Genomic DNA, 26,772 nt, shown 5'->3' with positions numbered 1-26,772 from the left:
GATGTAAGTGGGCTCCAAAGTTTTATTTTTTTTAAGATAAAGAAAAAGGAGGGGAAAAAAAGAAATACATCTCAAAATATTATATCATGGTTAATATAATAAAGATGAGTTTTATAAGCTTGTTTACACCATGTAATGTAAGTGTTACAAAAAGTACCACATATTTTCACTATGTAATATTTTATAAATATAATAAATTTTCGTAGATAGAAACTTTGGTAATAAATTTTTTGTTAGAGTAAGATTAACTTTATAATGATGTATACTTTTTTTTATTAGTTGAGATAAAAAGTTTTTTTTTTTTCCTTGAAGTATGCAAAATAAATCAAATGTAGGCTTCACTAAAATAATTGGTATTTTTTTTTTAGTTAAAAACAACTATCATAAAATGAAAGTTATAAGTTCAAATCTTATCATATTTACAAAGGAAATAAAAAGAAAAAAAAAACACCGATAAAAAGATTATAGAATAAAAGGGTACAAAGAACTTTTCACATGGGCTAAGAGAGTAAAAGAAGAAAAAATATCAGAGAACATCCATACGATATAACCGCAACATGTAGGACATGTCTTTTGACATTTTATCATTTTTGTGTGAGATGAGAAATGACTTTGCAAAGTACCAATGTTTCTTGTCGGCCGTCGCACATATTTTCGGATATTTTCCTCCACTAACGACATGTAGCACATACTTTCTGAACAACATACTACCGTGATTTTAGTGGCTAATTGAACACTGGTCCATCTATGTCAACACTGACGCCCAACCGATCAAGAAAACTGAACCTCAGAAACTACGGGAGCTGTTGTGCCCGAATGATAAGCCCAACATCGCCCAAAACAAAAGAGCCATTCGGCCCATTATAATCTCCATTGACAAAGCATCAAATATATTTTACCTTAGGCACCATAGAAGTCTCTGAATACACCTTTCAGAAACAAATTTGCCAATATTTATAACGTATTAAAGCATTTGCAATGTCCTTCAATTTGGAAATTTGTATTTAGTGTACAAATTGATTGAAATTATCAACTGCATGACATGAACAAGGATCAACAGCATGGTCTGATTTCTAGAGAATATACAATTACAAACAAACATGTCTAAACTATCAAAGAGACAAACATCAAAATGTGAAGAACAAAAAACAGGTAAACTTTCCTATGAATCAGACAGACTTCTTTAGCATTTTTGTTTTTTCATTTGATTCCCCCTTGTGAATGCTGGGAAAGACAAAACTCTTTCTTCCTGAAAGAACCATGACAAGTTGACAACATCTACTTGAAAGCTTTGGAGGCCGCATATAGAAAGTCCAAGAAACCAGTTCCCTTGAGAAGACCTTTACCAGTCAAAAGTTCAAAATCTAACAATAGCAGGTAGCCAATTACAGCTGCCTTTCCATCGATAATTTCATTCTTCTTGATGAAGCCGAACCCCTGTTGACCCTCATCAACCACCATTCTTATCTAAAACACATATAGAATAAACAAATCAGAATAATAGATATGAAAGTAACAAACTGCTTTCTTGCTTGGGGTCCATAGATTTTAATTCCTACGAGTAGGCTGTAGTTCTTTTTTTTTTTTCCTTTCCCTCTTATTAAAGGTAATTAGGTAGTAGTTTCATAAGGTCTTTCGTACAAGTCTCATTGGGGCCACCCCCAAAGAGATTACTTACTGTAATTATCCGGTACGTGTGAGACAGGGGACTACATGCACCTGGGTTAGCCAGGTGCTCCAACTTCTAAGACGATTGGACACCCACATTTAAAAAATAAATAAAGAGAAGGTTCAGTTACCTCATCCACATTGACATCAGTTGCAGTTATACCAGGTTGAGCCTTTCCACTGAAGACAATCTCAGCCGATGCATCAGAACTTAGACCTCCTTTCATGCTGATGTATTTTTTTTTTTTTTTTTTTTTTTTTCACAGATTTCAGTTTTTTTACTGTTTATGTACTGTAGCGGATACTGTTCAATGAACAGTAGCCGCAAAGTGGGGCTTTTCAACCCAAATTTACTGTTCACAGACCCACAATTTTTACTTTTCAACAACTTTTTCATTAAAAATGGGTCCTACGGTACTATTCACACATTTAAAAATTATTTTGCTACAGTGTTTTCAGTTTTCAGTTTTCAGCTGTATCCAAACAGGCCCTTAGTGTACAAATTGATTGAAATTATCAACTGCATGACATGAACAAGGATCAACAGCATGGTCTGATTTCTAGAGAATATACAACTACAAACAAACATGTCTAAACTATCAAAGAGACAAACATCAAAATGTGAAGAACAAAAAACAGGTAAACTTTCCTATGAATCAGACAGACTTCTTTAGCATTTTTGTTTTTTCATTTGATTCCCCCTTGTGAATGCTGGGAAAGACAAAACTCTTTCTTCCTGAAAGAACCATGACAAGTTGACAACATCTACTTGAAAGCTTTGGAGGCCGCATATAGAAAGTCCAAGAAACCAGTTCCCTTGAGAAGACCTTTACCAGTCAAAAGTTCAAAATCTAACAATAGCAGGTAGCCAATTACAGCTGCCTTTCCATCGATAATTTCATTCTTCTTGATGAAGCCGAACCCCTGTTGACCCTCATCAACCACCATTCTTATCTAAAACACATATAGAATAAACAAATCAGAATAATAGATATGAAAGTAACAAACTGCTTTCTTGCTTGGGGTCCATAGATTTTAATTCCTACGAGTAGGCTGTAGTTCTTTTTTTTTTCCTTTCCCTCTTATTAAAGGTAATTAGGTAGTAGTTTCATAAGGTCTTTCGTACAAGTCTCATTGGGGCCACCCCCAAAGAGATTACTTACTGTAATTATCCGGTACGTGTGAGACAGGGGACTACATGCACCTGGGTTAGCCAGGTGCTCCAACTTCTAAGACGATTGGACACCCACATTTAAAAAATAAATAAAGAGAAGGTTCAGTTACCTCATCCACATTGACATCAGTTGCAGTTATACCAGGTTGAGCCTTTCCACTGAAGACAATCTCAGCCGATGCATCAGAACTTAGACCTCCTTTCATGCTGATGTAAATATTTTCTTCATCGGTTTTCACAGGATAAACAAAGAGATTCCTTAAAGCAGGAGTAAGGGCTCTCAGCACAGGCTTTTTTGGATACCATTCCTTCAGTGCTCCAGTTTGGAGATCAAATGTACTCTCAGTTGTTGGACAAACTAAATAGCCATCCTTTCAATAAAAGGAAAAAGGAAAACACAATCAGCCTTTTTTGCTTCCCATCATTTTAGAGCAATATCTCAAAGACAGTTCATGGCATATTTCGACACACATATGAGTCCGTACATGTATCTTATAGAAGTTTGTAATGACATTGATAGAGTTCATAGAGTTAATACTGCTGAATAAACATTTTCGAGTGTCCTGAAAAGAGCAGAATCCAATTTAGAATTATTAAGGCTAAAGCCTCTATTGGCCATGAGATATGACATCTAGAGATGTAAAGGAACCATTTAATGCAACGCATTGGCCAACTATAATTCTCCTTATCCTTAAAATGTTTGTTTGCAATTGTTTGAGAAAGAATTGAAATCGAGGATACTGTAACAGCTCTTAAAACAAGGTTTAGAAATAAAAAGATACTCAAACTCTTCCCATCAGCCATCAATACATAAAATGAAAGTTAGCTTCTGCATACAATTGCTTAATGGCATGTTGTGATTAGTGCATGAAAAAGGAAAGAGTTTCACCAACTTTTTCACACACCATCCCTGCGTTTTTGTGTTGTGATGGGCCTAGTCAAGCACTATCTCAAATGTTCTTTGTTCTGTGTCAATGTTATGTGAGTAGGAAAATGTGAAGATTATATACCTTCATGTGAAGACAATCCCCATTTGTGTCATGAAATAAGTTATACAAGGAACACTAGCAAAAAGAAAAGGAAAAAGGTTGTAAAAGTTGAAAGGAACCTTAGTGAGCTTGGCATTGATCAAGCCTTCGCTGTAGGCACCTTCAGCAGGGGACCTGTTTTCTATAGCGAACACTTCATCCTTATACCACAGCAGCAGTATGGTCTCTCCTTCCTGAATTATCACGCGCCTCTCCCCACGCAGCAGTGCTCCCTGTGGCACCACCGGCACCCACTTCTCTCCTCCACCGCTGCCTCCAGAGGGTGATGGTTCTTCTGCCACTGAGACTTCCGTGGCCTTGCATGTGGGGAGTCTCTTCCGATGCTGCCTTTTGCACTGACCTTGGAGACATGTCAGTCCTCAAACTACACAAAGGTGACATTGATGGAAAGTTAAGCTTTTCCAAAGTTGATGGCTTGTGAAGACAATAAAAAGCAACATCACGAGCCATAGCTGCAGCCTCTGGCGTTGAATAAGAACCAAGCCAAAGCCTCTCTTGCGTGCCTGGGACTCGAATTTCAGACACCCACTTGCCCCATTTCCTTTGACGAACTCCCTTGTATTTCTTCTGAGATGTGCATGCACCATTCTCTTCTGAGCTACAACTCATTCTGACTAAGTGAGAGAAAAAAAAGAAAAAGAAAAAAAGAATAGGGAGCTATTTGGTTTTTGTGTTCCTATCTTTCATAACTTTGTTTCCATCACCCATAACTCAAAAATGGTGAAACCCATGGCTAAGAAGTCTGTTTGGTTTTTATTTTCATCACTCAATTCTCTGATTTTTAAGCGATGAGTTATGGAAATTAAAAACACATTTCAGGTATTTTCAATTTCCAAAACTCAGTTACTAATAACATTTTCGTAATTAAACACACACTGAGAGACCCACTGTTAGTGCAAAGTCACACCAGCCCACCTTTTGATACTACTTGCAATGGCTCTCTTCATCTATGGGAACCAAATCACTCCTCCATCTTCATACCACCATCTTCTTCTTTTTCTTTTTCTTTCGTTCTTTCTTTTTTTTTTTGGTGGCAAACCATACCACCATCTTCATACCACCACCGATTGAAGCTCAAACCCACCATCTTCTCCATCCTTCCTGGCTCCACCATTGGCACCATCATCTCAGTCGCAAACCCACTAATCTCCAAAATCAAGAAACAAACTTTTCAATTCAAACAATACCCATAAACTTTTCAATTCAAACAATCTCCAAAATCTCTGACACATTACTATGTTTTTCTCTCTCTTTCAGTTTTAGATTTTTTATCAATGGCGTCGCTCGTCGCTTGTCGGCTTTGTCACTCATCAATGGCGTCGCTCATCGCTCTTGCTCTGAGCCAACTCGGCCTCGAATGCATCGATGATTTCGTGAATCACTTGGCGATTCGGTGACTCAACCCAGTAACTCATGTAGCAACGGAAACAATTACAGTTAAACTGCAGCAGGTGATCAGAGCTCACCGTTGATGTTAGTATGGTGGCGAGAAGGAAGGATAGATGGTCAGAGATGATTGGTGGTGACGAATGAATTGTGCCTCTGCGATACAGCTTCTTCATGGTCAAAAAAAATATAGGACAAAACTCTAAGAAACAAAGACCGAAGAGAGAGAGAAAGAGTTATTAGGGGGTTGTGAGTGAGGAGTAAGGCATGGGTCCTACAAAATAGTAGAAATATTTGAGTGAAGAGAAAGTGAAAATATGTGCCAAACGGATGAAATTGGAGTATTTTAAATGATGAGTGATAAGTGACGAAAATTGAGTGAGGAGTGATGAGTGATGAAAATTTGACCCAGTAACTCATGTAGCAATGGAAACAATTACAATTAAACTGCATCGGGTGATCTGAGCTCATTGTTGAGGTTAGTATGGTGGCAGAAAGGAAGGACAAGTGGTCAGAGATGATTGGTGGTGACGAATGAACTATGCCTTTGTATCATGGTAAAAAAAATATATAGGACAAAACTTTGAGAAACAAAGACCAAAAAGAGAGAGAGAGAGAGAGAGAGAGAGAGAGAGAGAGAGAGTTATTAGGGGGCTATGAGTGAGGAGTCAGGCATGGGTCCCACAAAATAGTACAAATATTTGAGTGAAGAGAAAGTGAAAAAATGTGCCAAACAGGTGATGAGTGATGAGTAACGAGTAACAAAAATTGAGTGAGGAGTGATGAGTGATGAAAAAAAAAAAAAAAAAAAAAATAGAGGGTGATGGTTCTTCTGCCACTGAGACTTCTGTGGCCTTGCATGTGGGGAGTCTCTTCCGATGCTGCCTTTTGCACTGACCTTGGAGACATGTCAGTCCTCAAACTACACGAAGGTGACATTGATGGAAAGTTAAGCTTTTCCAAAGTTGATGGCTTGTGAAGACAATAAAAAGCAACATCACGAGCCATAGCTGCAGCCTCTGGCGTTGAATAAGAACCAAGCCAAAGCCTCTCTTGCGTGCCTGGGACTCGAATTTCAGACACCCACTTGCCCCATTTCCTTTGACGAACTCCCTTGTATTTCTTTTGAGATGTGCATGCACCATTCTCTTCTGAGCTACAACTCATTCTGACTAAGTGAGAGAAAAAAAAGAAAAAGAAAAAAAGAATAGGGAGCTATTTGGTTTTTGTGTTCCTATCTTTCATAACTTTGTTTCCATCACTCATAACTCAAAAATGGTGAGACCCATGGCTAAGAAGTCTGTTTGGTTTTTATTTTCATCACTCAATTCTCTGATTTTTAAGCGATGAGTTATGGAAATTAAAAATACATTTCAGGTATTTTCAATTTCCAAAACTCAGTTACTAATAACATTTTCGTAATTAAACACACACTGGGAGACCCACTGTTAGTGCAAAGTCACACCAGCCCACCTTTTGATACTACTTGCAATGGCTCTCTTCATCTATGGGAACCAAATCACTCCTCCATCTTCATACCACCATCTTCTTCTTTTTCTTTTTCTTTTTTTTTTTCTTTTTTTTTTTGGTGGTAAACCATACCACCATCTTCATACCACCACCGATTGAAGCTCAAACCCACCATCTTCTCCATCCTTCCTAGCTCCACCATTGGCACCATCATCTCAGTCTCAAACCCACTAATCTCCAAAATCAAGAAACAAACTTTTCAATTCAAACAATACCCATAAACTTTTCAATTCAAACAATCTCCAAAATCTCTGACACATTACTATGTTTTTCTCTCCCTTTCAGTTTTAGATTTTTTATCAATGGCGTCGCTCGTCGCTTGTTGGCTTTGTCACTCATCAATGGCGCCGCTCATCGCTCTTGCTCTAAGCCAACTCGGCCTCGAATGCATCGATGATTTCGTGAATCACTTGGCGATTCGGCGACTCAACCCAGTAACTCATGTAGCAACGGAAACAATTACAGTTAAACTGCAGCAGGTGATCAGAGCTCACCGTTGATGTTAGTATGGTGGCGAGAAGGAAGGATAGATGGTCAAAGATGATTGGTGGTGACGAATGAATTGTGCCTCTGCGATACAGCTTCTTCATGGTCAAAAAAAATATAAGACAAAACTCTAAGAAACAAAGACCGAAGAGAGAGAGAAAGAGTTATTAGGAGGCTGTGAGTGAGGAGTAAGGCATGGGTCCCACAAAATAGTAGAAATATTTGAGTGAAGAGAAAGTGAAAATATGTGCCAAACGGGTGAAATTGGGGTATTTTAAGTGATGAGTGATAAGTGACAAAAATTGAGTGAGGAGTGATGAGTGATGAAAATCTGACCCAGTAACTCATGTAGCAACGGAAACAGTTACAATTAAACTGCATCGGGTGATCGGAGTTCACTGTTGAGGTTAGTATGGTGGCGGAAAGGAAGGACAAGTGGTCAGAGATGATTGGTGGTGACGAATGAACTATGCCTCTGTATCATGGTAAAAAAAATATATAGGACAAAACTCTGAGAAACAAAGACCAAAAAGAGAGAGAGAGAGAGAGAGAGAGAGAGAGAGTTATTAGGGGGCTATGAGTGAGGAGTCAGGCATGGGTCCCACAAAATAGTACAAATATTTGAGTGAAGAGAAAGTGAAAAAATGTGCCAAACAGGTGATGAGTGATGAGTAACGAATGACAAAAATTGAGTGATGAGTGATGAAAAAAAAAAAAAAAACCAAACAGCCCCTAAGATTGCAATTTGTGTGTGTATGTGCAAGCTAGTTAAGAAAGCTTTTGAAAAAAATAGAGTGGGAAGTGTTTATTTATGTTGAGGAAAAAAAAAAGTCAGACGTAGAGAGGGTCAAAATTTTCAAGGGTCACAAGTAAAGTAGGGGTTGGGGAGGCTCTCTTCTTATTAAAAAAAAGTGGAGTCGGTGAATTTTTTTATGGTCATATTGATTGATACTCATTCCAAGTTGAGAGTGATTACGTGTACAGTAGAAAATACAAATACAAAAATACAGTTGGAAATCTTTAATTTGAGGTTTGATTTATAAATTGCAAAAGGTGTGGTTTGGTGTGGCTTTAGGCGGCAAAAACGTGTTGCAACTTGCAACATTTATAGCCGCAAACTAAAAACCCCACCGCGAAGACTCGGATTCTAGATATTTTTGGTAATGCCATGTTTATTCTTGTCGTTTATGTATATAGTACCCAAAAAATATACATTCATAACATCTGGTCAAATAATAAATTCATACGAGTATATTACAATTTTTTTTTGGGATTAAAATTCAATTTGGTCCTTCTATCTTTTTGACTTTTATAGTAATTGTGAAATTAGTTTGTAAGGTTTAATTTTGTCAATTTGGTCTCTTAATTTGTCAAAATGAGCTAATCAAATCTTTTTGTCCAACTTTATTACTAAACAAAGGTTAAATATTTTTTTATGATTTAATTGAAAATATTCACAAGGTAAATAGGTCTTGTTGTTTAATGAGTACTATTTATATACATATATATATATATATACACACACATATTTATATGGTTTTATTTGCTTACAGATTTAGTTAGAATGACCAAATTGGATCATTTTAATAAGGTGGAGATAAAAATTAAGAACTAATTTGAAAATTAAAGTAAAAATTAAGAGAATGAATTGTGTGGGGCCCATGGGCCTGATAGCCTCGGCCCCATCATATAGCAGGCCCAAGGCCCAAGCCGAGGAGCGCAAGCTATTTTTGAGGGAAAGGGGAGGAGAGCCTATTTTCCTAAATCCACGCCGAGGATACATTGTCCTCGGCCTGACAAAGGTGATTTTGGAGAGAGGCTAACCCCAAAGTAAGCTGTCACTTTCGCATTTAATGCACTCAACTAACCCCCCTGGCCGCATTAATGGGGAGGTAACCCCTTGGCAGGATAACGTTGGTTAGAGTGAGCCACTTGAGTGCCGATAAGGCCTCTGATGGGACGGACAACCAGAAGAAAAACGAATAGACGATCAACAGATGGAAGCAGGAGAGAGGAAGATGAAAACTATAAAAGAAAAGCTAGTAAAGCCAAAAGGAGGGGGGGGAAAAAAGGGAGAACATTGAGGCCTCCTCGGCCTGTGGCCGAGGAGCATCCCCCATTTGTAAGGAAACACTTAGCATTTTTTATAAGAAAAAGTTTGAGCATGGTAATCAACGGTCAGCACCTAAGTCTGTCAACCCACTCTCTATAAATTTATTGTTTGGGCTTATTGGGCTGAAAACCCAACACTCAATTCAAATTGAGTCCTTACAATTGGCGCCGTCTGTGGGAAGGATTAGGGTGTTGGCCGGTGCACCAGGTAGGTGTTCTAAGTTCTAAGTATTTGTTTTACAGTAGATTGAAAAAGATAATATTTTAAGTTCTAAGTATTTGTTTTACAGTAGATTGAAAAAGATAATGTTCTAAGTTCTAGGTATTTGTTTTATAGTAGATTGAATAAGATAAGAGTTCTAAGTTCTAAGTATTCATTTAAAAGAAATAGATAATATAGAAGAATTGGCAGCAAAAAAAAAAAAAACAAAAACAAAAAAAACAAAAAAAACAAAAAAAAAAAAGAAAAGAAAGGGAAACGAAAGATCCTGATATTATTAATTCGTACATAGAAAAATTACATATTACAATCAGAGGCTCAGGTAGGCCTGTTTTACAAGTAAATTTACGAGCTAATAGCCACCTGCTATTCCTAGCTACTCCTACAATCAGAGGCCCAGGTGGGGCCGCCCCAAGAGAAAACTAGCCGGAGGGAAGTGTCAACTCGTGCTTTTATTTGGCACCAAGAGAATGGGAGAGCTTGACACACGGTGGAGGAGGTGAAGGACAATCATGCCCTCAGGCCCCCAACCACTCCCTCCTCGGCTGGGCAGAGCTGGAACAAAGAGAGGAGCAGACACAGGGGCTCGGGGGACCCTCCCCCGTGATGTTCCCTCGATTCTCTCCATTCCGCTCGAGTGTTGGCCATTGGAGACGGCAACACTCGAGCACCGCCCATGAGGTGAATTCGTGCGCCTTCCTCGTCGGGGGTGTGCTCCGAGGAAAGACGTGAGGTTCTTTAACAACACCCCTCTGGGATACCTCGAAGGGCACCATCAGGATTACGCCTAGACTCTGCCGCACCGAAAGCCCAGTGGGGGCTGCGGCCATACCGGTTCTTTTCAGTCCCGGCGACAATTCCGGCGGGGTTGTTAAAAGGGCATGTGAAGTTGGAAGGAGATGTTTTGCTCTGGTTGCGTTGAGAGGTTCATGGGTTGTGGGGTAACCATCTACTTACTTTATATAGGGGATGGAAGTTTGGTGAGAATTAATTCATGCAGAATTCGAGAAGGGTATTATCAGCTGGATCAGTAATGAAGTCCCCAATTTCCAAGGAGGCCACGGACGGTTGGACTCGTGTCAATTTACGAGGGCATTAATGAAGGCGCGTTTCGTGCACCGGAGCGTCAAGCGCGGAATACGAACAGGCAAAGGGCGCTTCATAAATGAAAAAGATGGGGCCTCGAGTTAGAGATGAGATCAATGCCACGTGTAAAGATCCTAATCTGACGTAAAGAGTAATCATCTCCAATAAAGCGATCTGAGGGCAAATCCCTAATTACAAAAAATTGAAGTGGTAGACAGAACCAAGGTATTGCATGGTCCTCGGACCCAAACCTATGGTGAAACTAGATACTTACAGGAAAAATATAAGTGGTAGACAGAACCAAGGTGTTGCATGGTCCTCGGACCTAAGCCTATGGAAAACTAAATACTTATAAAATATATATATATATAGAAGTACTGGGCATAACCAGAGTGTTGCATAGTCCTCGGACTCAAACCCATAGAGAAAATAACCGTCCAGATAAAAACTGGAGCGTTACTTAGAATCAAGCTATACTGCGGTATTTAGATTTATATTCGAAGGATAACAGATGGTTTCATGAGGCAAACTCCAGAATAAAGTACGAATATTGAGCAGAGTACAATAGTAAAGTGAACAAAAGAAAAGAAAATATCCTTAGTTGGAAGAGAAGTATTACGTATTCAAATTCAAAAAGAAAGTATGCAATTCCCTTACAAAAGCCACTGAGGCAAGAAACAAAGTGAGGTAAAAGAAAAGATAAACAAATTCATCCTACGCCGTATACTAGTCTCCTCAATTCAATGAGCAAATTAAATCAATAGGTAAATCAAAAGGTCTGGACCAAGGCCTAAGGGCTCGATTTCAAAAGGTCCGCCGGAGGACTTGCCAGATCTTGTGGCATTCCCTGACCTTCGGTTGTAACTTCCCCCAACACTCTTTGGGGCTCAACCTCCTCGGATGGCTGACCAGTTAACGGCACATCCGCAGTGGTCCTATCCTGACTTTCAACCGATGGTAAGGAGGACCCCTCCTCAGGAGCAACAGGTATAATCTCGCGAATGGCAGTAGGGTAATATACCCTGTCTTCCCTTCTAAGATCAGACGAAGCATCAATCCCTGCTTGGTTGAGGGCTTCATGCCAGGTTTGAGAGCAATAATGCCTGCACACAGCAAGAACTTGAGCCCGAAGGATGGCTTCAGTCTTAGCCACCCCTTCTGCGAAAGCATCTTCCTTTGCCTCTTCCACAGAGCGCTCAGCGTCTGTTTTCGCAAAAATCGCCTCGTCTCTGGCTCTCACAGCCTCGTCCCTGGCATACTCGGCAACACCTCTGTCATGGATTGCTTTGGTCAAACTTCCCTTCACGTAGGAAATGTCCTCTTTGGCCTTCTGTAATTGACCTTCAACATCTTGCAAGTAGATAGTTTGATCCTCAGCTTGTTTCCTGACCACGGCTAGGTCAGAGACAGCAGTATCCCTGGCCTTCGCCGTTTCTACCAGATCCTCAGTCGCCTTTCTCAGGTCGGCCTCAGATCTCTTAAGAGTTTTGGCCGCCTCCAGGAATTTATCGCGCTCTTGCGTTAAGGCCTGACTATGGTCATCAACCTCTTCGCCCAACCTAAAAAGGGTCTGGATAGCCTGCCAGCAAAAACAAGCAGCTCTATAAAGAGAAAGAAAAATACTAAGCGACAAAAATTTGTGGTAAAATGATTAGGTGCCAAGGGACCTACCATGCCTAGGTATTTTTTAAGGTTGAGGACAACCTCTACCCCACTCATTTTCTCTAACTCAGCCATATCAATGGGAAGAAGAAGAGATTTCTCTAGGGCCTTGGCCACAAGAGCCCCCTCGTCTCCTTGAGACTCTCGTATCGACGCGTTATCCATTAGGGGCTGATCACAGAGCATGGCAGCAGGCAGCCATGCTTGAGCCTGGGGCTGCTGGATGGCCTTCTCGCTCCTCCTTTGATCACCGAGCTTCAATTGCTTTAGAGGTCTGCGAGTCCTACCCTCCTCGGGTGAAGAGTGAGATTTGCTCCCATCCATTGGATCTTTACCCTTAGAAAGTCTTTTCCTTTTCGGATCAGGAGACTCGGTAGAAGGGGTAGTTACTGTAGGAATAGAAGACGACCTGGTTTGCATGGTCGGAATCCGGGGCTGAGGTGCTGGGGGCTGGGACTGCGACTCCCCTGGTACATCTCTCTTAGAACCGCCTTCAAGTAGGTCAAGAAGATTGGTTTGGGGCTGTCTCTTTAAACCCATCTCAGCCTGGGTACCAACTTTTAAGGACTGAAGATCGGCTTCGGACAAGTGAGGATCTCCTAGGTCACCGGGAGGATCCTCGGGCTGATCGGCTAAGTCAAATACACTATACTCGTCCTCGGAGGAACTCAATTCAACCACCTCCCTTGCTTTCTTGGATGGTCCTTTCTCGGCCACCGTTACTTACCGGGATGAAGAAGGACCTGATAGCGGAATACCTTCAGGTATGTAAGACCCCCCAGTAAAAGAAAAACCGCTCTCCACCACGGTAATCTGCGTAAGCCGAGGATCACGAGCTCTAATTACGTGCTGCGGAACAGGGAATGACATCTGAGCTGGGTCGCACCCGAGGATTTTATGAGCAGCTCTGACTTGGTTGTCAGGTTCGTTCAAGAAAAGGTCCGACCTGAGAACGGTTTCCAAATCCGCCTTATTAACCAGGTGGAAATGACGTGCAAAGGCGTGCGGATCTGCGAAAAGAAATGCGAAATTCCTATGGTTAGTGGACCAAATCAAATATACAGATATAAAACTTGAAGGTGCTGAGACCTAGATTATCTTGTACGTCGGATGCCCTACCTGGCTCCCCCTCTACGGTTGGGCAGTGAAAGCCGTCGTGCCACTCTCCCGACACTATGAGGAAGTCTTGGTTCAACCCCTTATTGGAATCAGGAAGACACTGGATAAGACGAACCCTATCGTCCCTTGTCTTCATATAATATGTCTTACCCCTCAGGTGATGAAGGTTATAACACCAATTCACATCATGGTGAGTCAGTCTCAGCCCCATTTTCTTATTCAGGGTATCTACACACCCTAGTATCCTAAACACATTCACAGCACACTGAGTAGGAGCCAGACGGAAATGCCTAAGGTAATTGAGGGTCACCGGCCTCATAGGGATTCTCATCCCTCCTTCTACAAAAGCGACTATTGGGATCACAACCTCACCCTCCCTCCTCCTAAGGTACCACTCTCCTTCTTTGCAGTACTCCAAATTCACATTATTGGGTATTCCATAGTCAACAATGAATTTGTTCATCATCTCATCGGACTCGACCAACTTCTTAAATTTACCCATTCCCCAAAGACAACTAAAAGCTCTAAAAGAGAAAAGGAAGAATGAAATCAAGGAAATTTGGGGTCACTAGAAAAAGAAGACTTACAGGAGTATGACGATACCCTTTAGATAGTATGCCAGTCGAACCAAATTCAAACTATATGCATCAATGATGATAAGCGCGAAAATGATGAAACCAGGCGAGTCAAACATGTATTTATACTCTCCCTTAATTTCCCCAAATGAAACCGCTTGCTCATAAAAGCAGAAGATCATGCCGTTGAAAGTGGGAAACGTGGTGCTGCCAAAATTTAATGTGGGCACCCATTAAGTCTCGAAACGCTAAAAACGCGCATCGGGCAGTCAAGAAGCCGCCAGCATCAGAATAAACTGAAGTAAGGCCATTCGTCCAGTAGATCCGCATGTATCAAAACCCTCCTTCCCGTTCGAGGGAACGTGCAGCAGAGTTTTGAGGGGCTATTGTGGGGCCCATGGGCCTGATAGCCTCGGCCCCATCATATAGCAGGCCCAAGGCCCAAGCCGAGGAGCGCAAGCTATTTTTGAGGGAAAGGGGAGGAGAGCCTATTTTCCTAAATCCACGCCGAGGATACCTTGTCCTCGGCTGGACAAAGGTGATTTTGGGGAGAGGCTAACCCCAAAGTAAGCTGTCACTCTCGCATTTAATGCACTCAACTAACCCCCCTGACCGCATTAATGGGGAGGTAACCCCTTGGCAGGATAACGTTGGTTAGAGTGAGCCACTTGAGTGCCGATAAGGCCTCTGATGGGACGGACAACCAGAAGAAAAGCGAATAGACGATCAACAGATGGAAGCAGGAGAGAGGAAGATGAAAACTATAAAAGAAAAGTTAATAAAGCCAAAAGGAGGGGGGAGAAAAAAAGGGAGAACATTGAGGCCTCCTCGGCCACAGGCCGAGGAGCATCCCCCATTTGTAAGGAAACACTTAGCATTTTTTATAAGAAAAAGTTTGAGCATGGTGATCAACGGCCAGCACCTAAGCCTGTCAACCCACTCTCTATAAATTTATTGTTTGGGCTTATTGGGCTGAAAACCCAACACTCAATTCAAATTGAGTCCTTACAAATTGAATTTTAACCTAATTTTTTAAATATTTCTTCATAATTTACTAAAATAATAAATTATTTAAACTCCAATTAATGAGTGCTCTTAAAGCGTCTATTAATTAATTATTTTTAAAAAATTATGACAAATTGAAAAAAATTGTCTAAAAAAAGTATTTTTTTAATTTTTAATTTTTAATTTTTTAAATTTTCTAAAATAATTTATTATGTGTTAGTAAAATCCAATTATTTTAGAGGATCACTCCGCTTTTATTAAAACATTTCCGATCTCGACCGATCACATCACAGATGAAAATACTAAATATGTACATTTAATTGCATTTTGTCGGTAATAATAATCAAAATTTAATGTTGTTGTATGGTCAGAGATGCCTATTTTTGACACCTCAGGAATGATGTCATAACACACAAGTGGCAAGTCAATGTCTCTGGAACTCAGTCTAGTCACTCCTCTAAATTAAAGAAGTCAACCAACAGGAAAAAAGGTGACATTTGATTTATCATATATAGGGACCACGAGAAGATTATAGTAAAAAGTCATAGAAAATGGTAAAATGGAGTCATTATCCAAAACGTGCAACTAGTTAAAATTTCTTAGGGTAGAAATTCTATCAATAATTATCACACCTTTTTTTTTTTTTTTTTTAATAAGGCATTCCTCGTTGAAGCTGGCGCCGCCTGGAGGCCTAACTCACACATTTTTATATACATTTTCTATACAACTTGTGATTGATGGGAAAAAAAAATTGTAAGTCTATGTGATAGACTTAGTGACATTATTGAAATTCTATTAGTATGACTGCCGAATGCATGAATTTTAAGGGGCGGTCTAATTATACTCAAGTATCACAATGAAAAATTAAAATATATATGAATATGACTATGGTTTAATGGTGGATTGAAAGAAATTTGAAATTTTTTTTTTGAGAGATAATTACAACATGTTGCTAATCTCGCAATTCGAACCCTTTTCCCCCTAAACCCCCAAGCATTTTGTACATGAGGAGATGTCAATTCAGCTATAAGGCATTTGGCAAAAGAAATTTGAAAGTGGTTATAATAATGACAATGTCATAGGAAAATTTAATGTGTATTTGGAAATTTTTGAATTTCATTTAAACCATGCATGAGTTGGTTACCTTTTCAAAGTTAAAATAAAGAAATAAATAAATAAAATGTTTTCATAGAAAATAGTAAAAATAAGTCACTATATATCCAAAACATGCAACTGGTTAAAATTTCTTAGGGTAGAAATTCTATCAATAATTATCACTCTTTTTTTTTTTTTTTGAGAAGGCATTCCTCATTGATGCCGGCGCCGCCTGGAGGCCCTAACTTGCACATTTTTATATACATTTTTTCATTACTATCCTATATAGTTTGTGATTGATGCGAAAAAAAAAAAATTTGTAGGTATATGGATAGTAACAAAAAGCTAATCATAATTGCTTTATAAAATAGTTATGACAAAGTGTGTGTGAAAATATATGCTGCAAAATTGATTGAATTTTTTTATTTTTTATTTTTTTGAGAAACAAAACTGAAATTCTATTACTATGACTGCCGAATGCAGGAATTTTAAGGGGCGGTCTAATCATGCTCAAGCATCACAAGGAAGAATTCAAATATATGGAAATATGACTATGGTTTAAAGGTGTATTGAAAGAAATTTGAAAGTGGTTATAATAATGACAATGTCAAAGGAAAATTCTAATGTGCATGTATTGGAAAATTTTGAGTCTGGTCTAAAACATGCATGCATGCATGAGTTAGGTAACTTTTCAAAGTTAAAATAAATAAATAAAATGGTGGGATTATTAAACAAAGAAAAACGATTTTGGCATGTGTAATTGTGTATGCCATAGAGTTCAAGATTCTGATTCAATGTTAGGGCATCTAATTAAACTTTGAACTACTAAGTGGAAATACATAATTAGTACATTAACCCATAAAAACACATCCCTATGGGAGATTCCTAACTTTCTTAAGTTGACATTTGTGGTTGACTTTCAAATAATCTTGTTGATGTTTTCTTTCTTGTTTTTCCTAATTTTTTTTTTTTTTTTTGAGAAGGCATTCCTCATTGATGCCGGCGCCGCCTGGAGGCCCTAACTTGCACATTTTTATATACATTTTTTCATTACTATCCTATATAGTTTGTGATTGATGCGAAAAAAAAAAAATTTGTAGGTATATGGATAGTAACAAAAAGCTAATCATAATTGCTTTATAAAATAGTTATGACAAAGTGTGTGTGAAAATATATGCTGCAAAATTGATTGAATTTTTTTATTTTTTATTTTTTTGAGAAACAAAACTGAAATTCTATTACTATGACTGCCGAATGCAGGAATTTTAAGGGGCGGTCTAATCATGCTCAAGCATCACAAGGAAGAATTCAAATATATGGAAATATGACTATGGTTTAAAGGTGTATTGAAAGAAATTTGAAAGTGGTTATAATAATGACAATGTCAAAGGAAAATTCTAATGTGCATGTATTGGAAAATTTTGAGTCTGGTCTAAAACATGCATGCATGCATGAGTTAGGTAACTTTTCAAAGTTAAAATAAATAAATAAAATGGTGGGATTATTAAACAAAGAAAAACGATTTTGGCATGTGTAATTGTGTATGCCATAGAGTTCAAGATTCTGATTCAATGTTAGGGCATCTAATTAAACTTTGAACTACTAAGTGGAAATACATAATTAGTACATTAACCCATAAAAACACATCCCTATGGGAGATTCCTAACTTTCTTAAGTTGACATTTGTGGTTGACTTTCAAATAATCTTGTTGATGTTTTCTTTCTTGTTTTTCCTAACTTCTTGGGCCAGTTTAGTACATGTGTTTAAACATATGTTTTCAATTTTTAAACAACATTACACGAATTTCTATACATCTTTTTCACTCACACGTATTTCCGAAAAATACAAACAACGTTGCTAGAATAACATTATCAAACGGGCCCTTAATATTTGTGGTGTTGACTTTCAAATAATTTACCCGATTATATATGAGATTTATTTATTTATTTATTTTTTGGTTATGGATATTGCTATCTATCATTTTCTTCTCATTTCCCATTTGGGTCCGTTTGGATACAACTTATTGTTACTGAAAACTGATTATTGCTGAAAACACTGTAGCAAAATAATTTTTAAATGTATGAATAGTGTCGTGAGATCCATTTTTAATATTTTTTTTCTGAATAAAGTGGCTGTGGGTCCCATGAACAGTGCGTGAACAGTATCGGAACAGTGCATGAATAGTATTTTTTGTCCCTGCACAATAACTTCTGTCTCTAGAAAAGCGTGAAAGAAAAAAAAAAAAACTAAAAACGCAACATGAAAACGCAACGCTACAAAACGCTGTACCCAAACCAATACTTTATATAGAAGAGGTATACCATGCATCTGGTATGTGTATCATTCCTCTCACATGAGGTGGACCCCACACATGTGGGATCTACTTGTATGTGAGAAGAAAGAAACATACACCAAATACATAATTCATTTTTCTCCTTTATATGATGAGAGGGCTTTAAGAAAAAAAAAATGTCTTGCGCGGGGGTAATGAGTTTCATGGAAGATTAGAATGGTTTGGTTTTGTAATTAAAGACAATATGGTTAAGCTTGCTTAATTTGGTTTGTTACCATAAAGGAAATGGAGTGGCTTTTAGATTAGAAAAATTGAATAATAGATAGTGTGAGCTTTTATTTAATAGGTAAGTGAGATAATTAATGTAACATAGTTAATTGGGCTATGTACCTCTAATGAGCTAGCAAGCAATATTCCCTATCTGTTTGTAAGGTTATGCATGTAACCTAAAGTAAGTTGTCAAAATGCTCTTTATATTTTTAAATCATAATTCCTATATCTTCCGAATTTTTTCTATTCTTTTATTAATATTTTAAATGGTCCATAAAACATTGAAAAAAAAAAAAAGAATCAATAGTATATATATATACATATATATTATTTTTATAAAATTTCAAAAATAATTTTCAACTATTCTAGCTGATGCCTTTTGATTATAGTCACCCCCCACCCTCCCTCTTTTCCTAACTTGATTCTTAAGATTTGTAGTTGACTTCTAAAAATTATGTTTGATACCGTAAGGACCTGATTTGAACTCCTAACCCAACGGGTGTATGGACGTAAGCCCAAAAAGCCCAAAACAATAAATTTGTAAAGAATAGGTTGGAAAACTGGATTTTAGTAAATTAAGTAACAAGCCAATAAATTTTGATGACAAAGATAGAAAGATAATAGATGTTAACTAAGAAAAAATGTCCTCGGCCAAGTCCGAGGAGATTGAATCTAAAGTATTGCTTTTAAAGTTTTATTAGAAGTCTAGTTCTAGATTGCTACAGTGTTTCTTTCTTAATTTTTCGATCCCTTCCTTATGGAGGGTTCCTTCCATTATATATCTCCCCTTGGACCATCTTAATCATACACTTGTTGATTATTTGAGCTCTTACTTGAGTGTCCGTACCATCAAACACTCTCTTTGGCTTTCTATGAGTTATAGTAGCCAAGGCAGTGCTGTTCAGAAGTCTTCTCTACATAAATGCGGCCAGAAAAGTAGCTGCAGTGCATTTAATAAAGTGGTAGCAAGTTTTTCCTTAGATATTTTTGGGTTCCATTCCTTCTCGTATGTTCACGAGGCACATTCTTATTACTGGGGCTTCTATGAAGGTTATTTTCATCGTTAGAATACACATATGAGCGATATTTACCATACCCAATGAGGAATTCCCTCTCGGACCACCTTCCATTCATTTCTTATTTATAAGACTCTAAACTAGAATCCCTTATAACTATTTATCCCTCCTCGGACCTGTCAACGTTCTCGGACAAAACTCAGGGCCCAATATATGATTTTGGGCCCTTATCTCTACAAATACCTTTTAAAGGTATTGTCAAATCCACACATTACAAGAAACTCTCATGGTTAGGCTTTTTTTTTTTTTTTTTTAATAATTTTTTTAATTTTAATTTTAATTTTTAAGATGTAATAGTATTTTATTATGTATGCTCGAAATTTTGAATCTTGTTAAGGAAAGGATACATAGAAATAGACAGTAACACCTAACACTACTTCACTTAACCAGTAATTTATTTTTATTTTTAATTCTTCGCAAAAAAGAAAAATTCTTCTTAAAAAAGTAATTTATTTCTTATGTACATATATTCTTTGAACTTCGAATGGCACAAATCGTATCAAGTAATTTCNAAAAAAAAAAATATATATATATATATATATAGCGTAATCATAATTATTTTGATTATTGTCGTTATGATTATTATTATTAATTTATTAGGCTGATAATAGTCCAAATGATCACGCTTATAAAAAATATTCAAATAAGACAAACCAAAATTGCCTTTGTTTTCAACTTTGCCTTCTATAGAATGGTCTGGTCAATTAATTTCCTAGATATGATTACGCTATATATATATATATATATATTTTTTTTTTTGTTAAAAAAATACATCACTTTTTTTTTCCAAATACTAGAATATTTTGATCCACTTTAAGGAGAAAATAATTTGTAAATTGTTAAATAAGTTGGTGCTAAACTAACACTTTATATAATCATATAATCTATATTTTATTTGTGGAAATAAAATTAATCACAAAAATTTGACACAACATTTCAATCGTCTTCTCTCTTTATTTTTACTTTTGGAGGGTTTATTGACTTTATTCCATCAAAATTCTAGAAATAATCAGTTTTTGGTGTAGGCGGGGATTGAATCTCAGATCATTTATACAATCATCAGAAACTTTACCAATTGAGCTAACTAGAACCCACAGTGAGTTTTATTTTATTTTATTTTTTTTTGAGATAACACAGTGAGTTTTATAAGCTTGTTATTTACACCATGTAATGTAAGTGTTACAAAAAGTACCACATATTTTCACTATGTAACATTTTATAAATATAATAAATTTTTGTAGATAGAAACTTTGGTAATAAATTTTTTGTTAGAGTAAGATTAACTTTATAATGATGCATACTTTTTTTTTTATTATTAGTTGAGATAAAAAGTTTTTTTCTTGAAGTATGCAAAATAAATCAAATATAGGCTTCACTAAAATTAATTGGTCTTTTTTTTCTTTTTTTTTTTTTTAAAGTTAAAAACAACTGTCATAAAACGAAAGTTATAAGTTCAAATCTTATCATATTTACAACGGAAAGAAAAAAAAAAACTGATAAAAAAGTTTATAGAATAAAAGGGTAAAAAGAACTTTTCACATGGGCTCAGAGAGTAGAAGAAGAAAAAATATGAGAGGGCATCCATATGATATAACCACAACATGTAGGACATGTCTTTTGACATTTTATCATTTTTGTGTGAGATGAGAAATGACTTTTCAAAGTACCAATGTTTCTTTTCCTCTTTTTCCTTTTCTTTCCACTGACGACTTGTCGGCTGTCGCACATAATTTCGGATATTTTCCGACACTAACGACTTGTAGCACATACTTTCTGAACAACTAAAAAAAAAAACTGATAAAAAAGTTTATAGAATAAAAGGGTAAAAAGAACTTTTCACATGGGCTCAGAGAGTAGAAGAAGAAAAAATATGAGAGGGCATCCATATGATATAACCACAACATGTAGGACATGTCTTTTGACATTTTATCATTTTTGTGTGAGATGAGAAATGACTTTTCAAAGTACCAATGTTTCTTTTCCTCTTTTTCCTTTTCTTTCCACTGACGACTTGTCGGCTGTCGCACATAATTTCGGATATTTTCCGACACTAACGACTTGTAGCACATACTTTCTGAACAACACAAAATACCGTGATTTTAGTCGCTTATTGAACACTGGTCCATCTATTTCAACACAGAGGCCCAACCCATCAAGAAAACTGAACCTCAGAAACTATGGGAGCTGTTGTGCCCGAAAGATAAGCGCAACATCGCCCAAAACAAAAGGGCCATTCGGCCCATTATAATCTCCATTGACAAAACATTAAATATATTTACCTTAGGCACCATAGAAGTCTCTGAATACACCTTTCAGAAACAAATTTGCCAATATTTTAATGTATTAAAGCATTTGTAATGTCCTTCAATTTGAAAATTTGTATCTAGTGTACAAATTGATTGCAATTATCAATTGCATGACATGAACAAGGATCAACAACATGGTCTGATTTCTAGAGAATATACAATTACAAACAAACATGTCTAAACTATCAAAGAGACAAACATCAAAATGTGAAGAACAAAAAACAGGTAAACTTTCCTATGAATCAGACAGACTTCTTTAGCATTTTTGTTTTTTCATTTAATTCCCCCTTGTGAATGCTGGGAAAGACAAACTCTTTCTTCCTGAAAGAACCATGACAAGTTGACACATCTACTTGAAAGCTTTGGACGCAGCATATAGAAAGTCCAAGAAGCCAGTTCCCTTGAGAAGACCTTTACCAGTCAAAAGTTCAAAATCTAACAATAGCAGGAAGCCAATTACAGCTGCCTTTCCATTGATAATTTCATTCTTCTTGATGAAACCGAACCCCTGTTGACCCTCATCAACCACCATTCTTATCTAAAACACATATAGAGTAAACAAATCAGAATAATAGATATGAAAGTAACAAACTGATTTCTTGCTTCAAGGGGTCCATAGATTTTAATTCCTATGAGTAGGCCGTAGTTCTTTTTTTTTTTTTTTTTTTCCTTTACCTCTTATTAAAGGTAATTAGGTAGTAGTTTCATGAAATCTTTGGTACAAGTCTCCTAGACTACACATTGGGGTCACCCCAAAGAGATTACTTACTGTAATTATCCGGTATGTGTGAGACATGAGACAGGGGACTACATGCACGTGGGGTTAGCCAGGTGCTCTAAGACAACTGGACACCTACATTTAAAAAATAAATAAAGAGAAGGTTCAATTACCTCATCCACATTGACATCAGTTGCAGTTATACCAGGTTGAGCCTTCCCACTGAAGACAATCTCAGCCGATGCATCAGAACTTAGACCTCCACTCATGCTGATGTAAATATTTTCTTCATCGGTTTTCACAGGATAAACAAAGAGATTCCTTAAAGCAGGAGTAAGGGCTCTCAGCACAGGATTTTTTGGATACCATTCCTTAAGTGCTCCAGTTCGGAGATCAAATGTGCTATCAGTTGTTGGACAAACTATACAGCCATCCTTTCAATAAAAGGAAAAAGGAAAACACAATCAGCCTTTTTTGCTTCCCATCATTTTATTTTAGAACAATATCTCAAAGACAGTTCATGGCATATTTCAACACAAATATGAGTCCACACATGTATCTTATAGAAGTTTGTAATGACATTGATAGAGTTCATAGAGTTAATACTGCTGAATAAACATTTTCAAGTGTCCTAAAAAGAGAAGAATCCAATTTAGAATTATTAAGGCTAAAGCCTCCATTGGCCGTGAGATACCACATCTAGAGATGGAAAGGAACCATTTAATGCAACGCATTGGCCAACTATAATTCTCCTTATCCTTAAAATGTTTGTTTGCAATTGTTTGAGAAAGAATTTACATCGAGGATACTGTAACAGTTCTTAAAACAAGGTTTAGAAATAAAAAGATACTCAAACTCTTCCCATCAGCCATCAATACATAAAATGAAAGTTAGTTTCTGCATAGTTAATATTACTTCCACCAGTACTAGAGGGAGGGTAGAGCAATGGAAAATAGAACATTTACAAAATCATTGATCCGATTGTTCTAAATATTATTAATTGTTGGGGTGGCAGAATTTTCTCAAATCTAAATTCTGAACAATGTAGTAGTGACATTCCAATGCATAGCAATTAGCATCAAATTCAAGCACTGGGCACAATTACAATATCCCTCTCATGCTAGAAACTTAAGACAATCTCTAAGAACACATTTCTCAATGGGACATTTTCCTCCAATAATATAGTACTGACTTCATTCACTATGTTTTTAATTTTTAGCATCAGAATACATAAACGTGCATGCACACTAAGAAGCTAGTCATATAAATGGGTATGTATACTCAAGTTCCTTTCTAAATCCAAATGAACATGATTATCAAATAAATGAATTGTTCAAATACATGCTTATTAATGAAAATGTAAAAATATAATGACAACCTGTTAAATGTTCCTTTTCTTCAACATTTTCCAAAAACCAAAGACAAATCCTACATGAAAAGAAACATGTAATAGGGTATACCAACTCATAATTGCACAATTTCCTTAACATGTAAATTTTAATAAAACAATAAGTATACCAGCACAAAAAAATTTCACCATTTTTATTTTACAATTGCTTAATGGCATTTTGTGATTAGTGCATGATAAAGGAAAGAGTTTCACCAACTTTTTCACACACCATCCCTGTGTTTTTGTGTTGTGATGGGCCTAGTCAAGCACTATCTCAAATGTTCTGCGTTCTGTGTCAATGTTATGTGAGTAGGAAAATGTGAAGACAATCCCCATTTGTGTCATGAAATAAGTTATACAAGGAACACTAGTAAAAAGCAAAAGGAAAAAAGGTTGTAAACAATGAAGTTGAGAGTAACCTTAGTGAGCTTGGCATTGATCAAGCCTTCGCTGTAGGCACCTTCAGCAGGGGACCTGTTTTCTATAGCGAACACTTCATCCTTATACCACAGCAGCAGTATGGTCTCTCCTTCCTGAATTATCACGCGCCTCTCCCCACGCGGCAGTGCTCCCAGTGGCACTACCGGCACCCACTTCTCTCCACCTCCTCCGCCGCCTCCAGAGGGTGATGATTCTTCTGCCACTGAGACTTCCGTGGCCTTGCATGTGGGGAGTCTCTTCCGAATGGGAGGAGGGGAAAACTGGTCATATCGGAGTGTGCAGAAGTGGTGGTGGTGGTGGTGGTGGTGAGGGAGGGAGAGAGGGGTGAGGGAGTAATTACGGGGGAGCGTGGGGGCTAATGGGGAAGTGAGGTTGAAGGGTGTGGTGGTGGTTGTGGTGGCCATGGAGCTGTTTTCTGTTTGAGGAAGAGAAGGAAAGTAATGGAAAAGTGTGTGTGTGTGTGAAAGAGAGGAGAAGAGGGAGTGTCATGGCTTGATGATAGCCACACTCCTATGGAAGTGGATATGGTGATGTCAACCACATTTTTATATGCTATTACTACTAACCAGTAATTAGTTCTGAAAAAAAAAAACTACTAACAAGTAATTATTATAGCATTTGTATTTGTAACTTTCTTTAGTATTCTATTTTACCATTTTAAAATTTTACTTTATTAATTATATTATATAATTTTACAATATAACCAACATCTCAATTTTTATTTTTTTATTCTACTCATTAAAACAATATATATTAGCCACTAAAATAATATAATATATAATTTTTGTGCTACTGCTACAGTGATCTTTTGAAATTAAAATATATTATGATTTTTACAATTATGCTACCATCCTACATTTAGGATGGCACTATAGCACAATTGCAAAAAATTTTGCAATTCTCTTAGATTTTACAAGTTCGGTTGCTTTATTCTTTTTGTGCCTTGATGCTAAATTTCTCCTACATTTCCCATTTACAATTGCTAATAGGAATGCTCTTAACTTTGTGGTTTGTGACTTAGTTTGAGCACACCGGATGGAGAGTTTTGTACTGGCCAAAGTTTGGGTCTAGTGTTTTGTTATATTGCATTTGTTGAAATGGTGATATGTATGCACTTTTGATTTTATATCATTATATCAACGGGTCCAATACACTAGACAGACTAGACCTAACTCAAATCCTTTCTATAGCTATTTCATGACCAAAGTGAAATGGACAAAATTTTCTTTCAAATTGATTTGAAAGAATTTTTCTTTGATCCACTTTGTGATAATTCATAAAACCATCCATACATATTATTTAAACAAGTTACATAACTCGCTCAATCCTCACACGTGAAATTGTGAATAATCTTTCCAACCCGCTATTTAATGGATTTGGAGAAAAGCCTTCAGAGTCGAATAATCCTCCCAAAACTAGGACACCACTGGGGTAAATACTACCTTCGGTCCATGGTCCTTGAAGAAGAGAGGTCTGCCGATCCAAAAAGAAAAGAAAAAGGTTGTTGGTATTGGGTCAGAAACTAAAATTGGTTCTTCTAGGCCCAATAGCAATAGTATTAGACTGAATGTGATGAACAGAGGTACTTACTACAAAATCATAAGTTACTATAATAGTGCATATGCTGCGCTTTATCCTATCTATCAAGAGTAGGAATATTATAGAGTGCTTTTCATGTGATGCATACACTGACTGAGAAGAAGAAGTTATGGCAGCCCAAAAAGAGCTTATTCATCAAAGATAAAGACGAGATTGGGTGTCAAACAACCCAGCTATATTTTTTCATGTCGGCCCACATTGAGCGGGCCTCTCACAATGACAGGCGTTTTTTGGGCTCTTTGAAAACCCATGTACCCTTTAATGAAATTGGGTGGACCCTTTTCCTTCCTTTTATTTGGTATTGTTCTTTTCTTTTTGCTTTTAATTTTATTTTCATGGAGACTGATTTTTTGCTTTTATTTATTTATTTATTTTGCTGAAATTTTTCTTTACTTCTTTTATAGGTCAATTTCTCCATAGAAAAGCATGGGTCTTTATGTATGGTTATTATAGGGCTTTAAGTCCATGAAATCTCTAAGGAAAAGAAAAAGCATACTTAGAAATTATAGTT

The 26,772-nt window shown here is 37.1% G+C and overlaps 3 protein-coding genes across 3 annotated transcripts; all 3 read right to left on the bottom strand.

Moving 5' to 3' along the window:
• Nucleotides 1–2,205: 2,205 nt before the first annotated feature.
• On the bottom strand, nt 2,206–4,500 carry LOC112006521 (ethylene-responsive transcription factor ERN2). Its single transcript, XM_065779824.1, has 5 exons — nt 4,039–4,500; nt 3,853–3,906; nt 3,328–3,405; nt 2,953–3,213; nt 2,206–2,622 (listed from the first exon to the last, which is right to left on the bottom strand). Exons 1-5 carry the CDS (start codon nt 4,498–4,500, stop codon nt 2,434–2,436), a joined length of 1,044 nt encoding a protein of 347 aa, XP_065635896.1. The 3' UTR covers nt 2,206–2,433.
• A 701-nt stretch (nt 4,501–5,201) lies between these two features.
• On the bottom strand, nt 5,202–6,444 carry LOC111999883 (ethylene-responsive transcription factor ERF011-like). The gene is made up of 2 exons (XM_065779823.1): nt 6,176–6,444; nt 5,202–5,433 (listed from the first exon to the last, which is right to left on the bottom strand). The coding sequence occupies exons 1-2, from the start codon at nt 6,442–6,444 to the stop codon at nt 5,202–5,204; spliced, it is 501 nt and encodes a 166-aa protein (XP_065635895.1).
• A 15,793-nt stretch (nt 6,445–22,237) lies between these two features.
• On the bottom strand, nt 22,238–25,180 carry LOC112006561 (uncharacterized). Its single transcript, XM_024038842.2, has 3 exons — nt 24,641–25,180; nt 23,005–23,265; nt 22,238–22,651 (listed from the first exon to the last, which is right to left on the bottom strand). Exons 1-3 carry the CDS (start codon nt 25,064–25,066, stop codon nt 22,463–22,465), a joined length of 876 nt encoding a protein of 291 aa, XP_023894610.1. The 5' UTR covers nt 25,067–25,180; the 3' UTR covers nt 22,238–22,462.
• Between the last annotated feature and the right edge of the window lie 1,592 nt (nt 25,181–26,772).

This window comes from Quercus suber, unplaced genomic scaffold (genome assembly GCF_002906115.3).
Source record: "Quercus suber isolate HL8 unplaced genomic scaffold, Cork oak 2.0 scaffold_218, whole genome shotgun sequence".
Lineage (NCBI taxonomy): Eukaryota > Viridiplantae > Streptophyta > Magnoliopsida > Fagales > Fagaceae > Quercus > Quercus suber.
Note: the sequence above shows the minus strand (reverse complement) of the source record. Positions and strands in the feature narration are given on the sequence as shown.

Bases quoted from the DNA above. Each gene is read 5' to 3' on its own strand.
- LOC112006521 (XM_065779824.1), bottom strand. From the start codon at position 4,500: ATGAGTTGTAGCTCAGAAGAGAATGGTGCATGCACATCTCAGAAGAAA. The intron at 3,406-3,852 runs GTATATAATCTT...TGCTCTTTTCAG, and splicing joins GGGATTGTCTTCACATGAAG to GACACTCGAAAATGTTTATT. The intron at 2,623-2,952 runs GTAACTGAACCT...TATGTGTTTTAG, and splicing joins CTGATGTCAATGTGGATGAG to ATAAGAATGGTGGTTGATGA.
- LOC111999883 (XM_065779823.1), bottom strand. From the start codon at position 6,444: ATGAGTTGTAGCTCAGAAGAGAATGGTGCATGCACATCTCAAAAGAAA. The intron at 5,434-6,175 runs GTCAGTGCAAAA...GCTGTATCGCAG, and splicing joins AGGACTGACATGTCTCCAAG to AGGCACAATTCATTCGTCAC.
- LOC112006561 (XM_024038842.2), bottom strand. From the start codon at position 25,066: ATGGCCACCACAACCACCACCACACCCTTCAACCTCACTTCCCCATTA. The intron at 23,266-24,640 runs GTTACTCTCAAC...TTTTATTGAAAG, and splicing joins TCAATGCCAAGCTCACTAAG to GATGGCTGTATAGTTTGTCC. The intron at 22,652-23,004 runs GTAATTGAACCT...TATGTGTTTTAG, and splicing joins CTGATGTCAATGTGGATGAG to ATAAGAATGGTGGTTGATGA.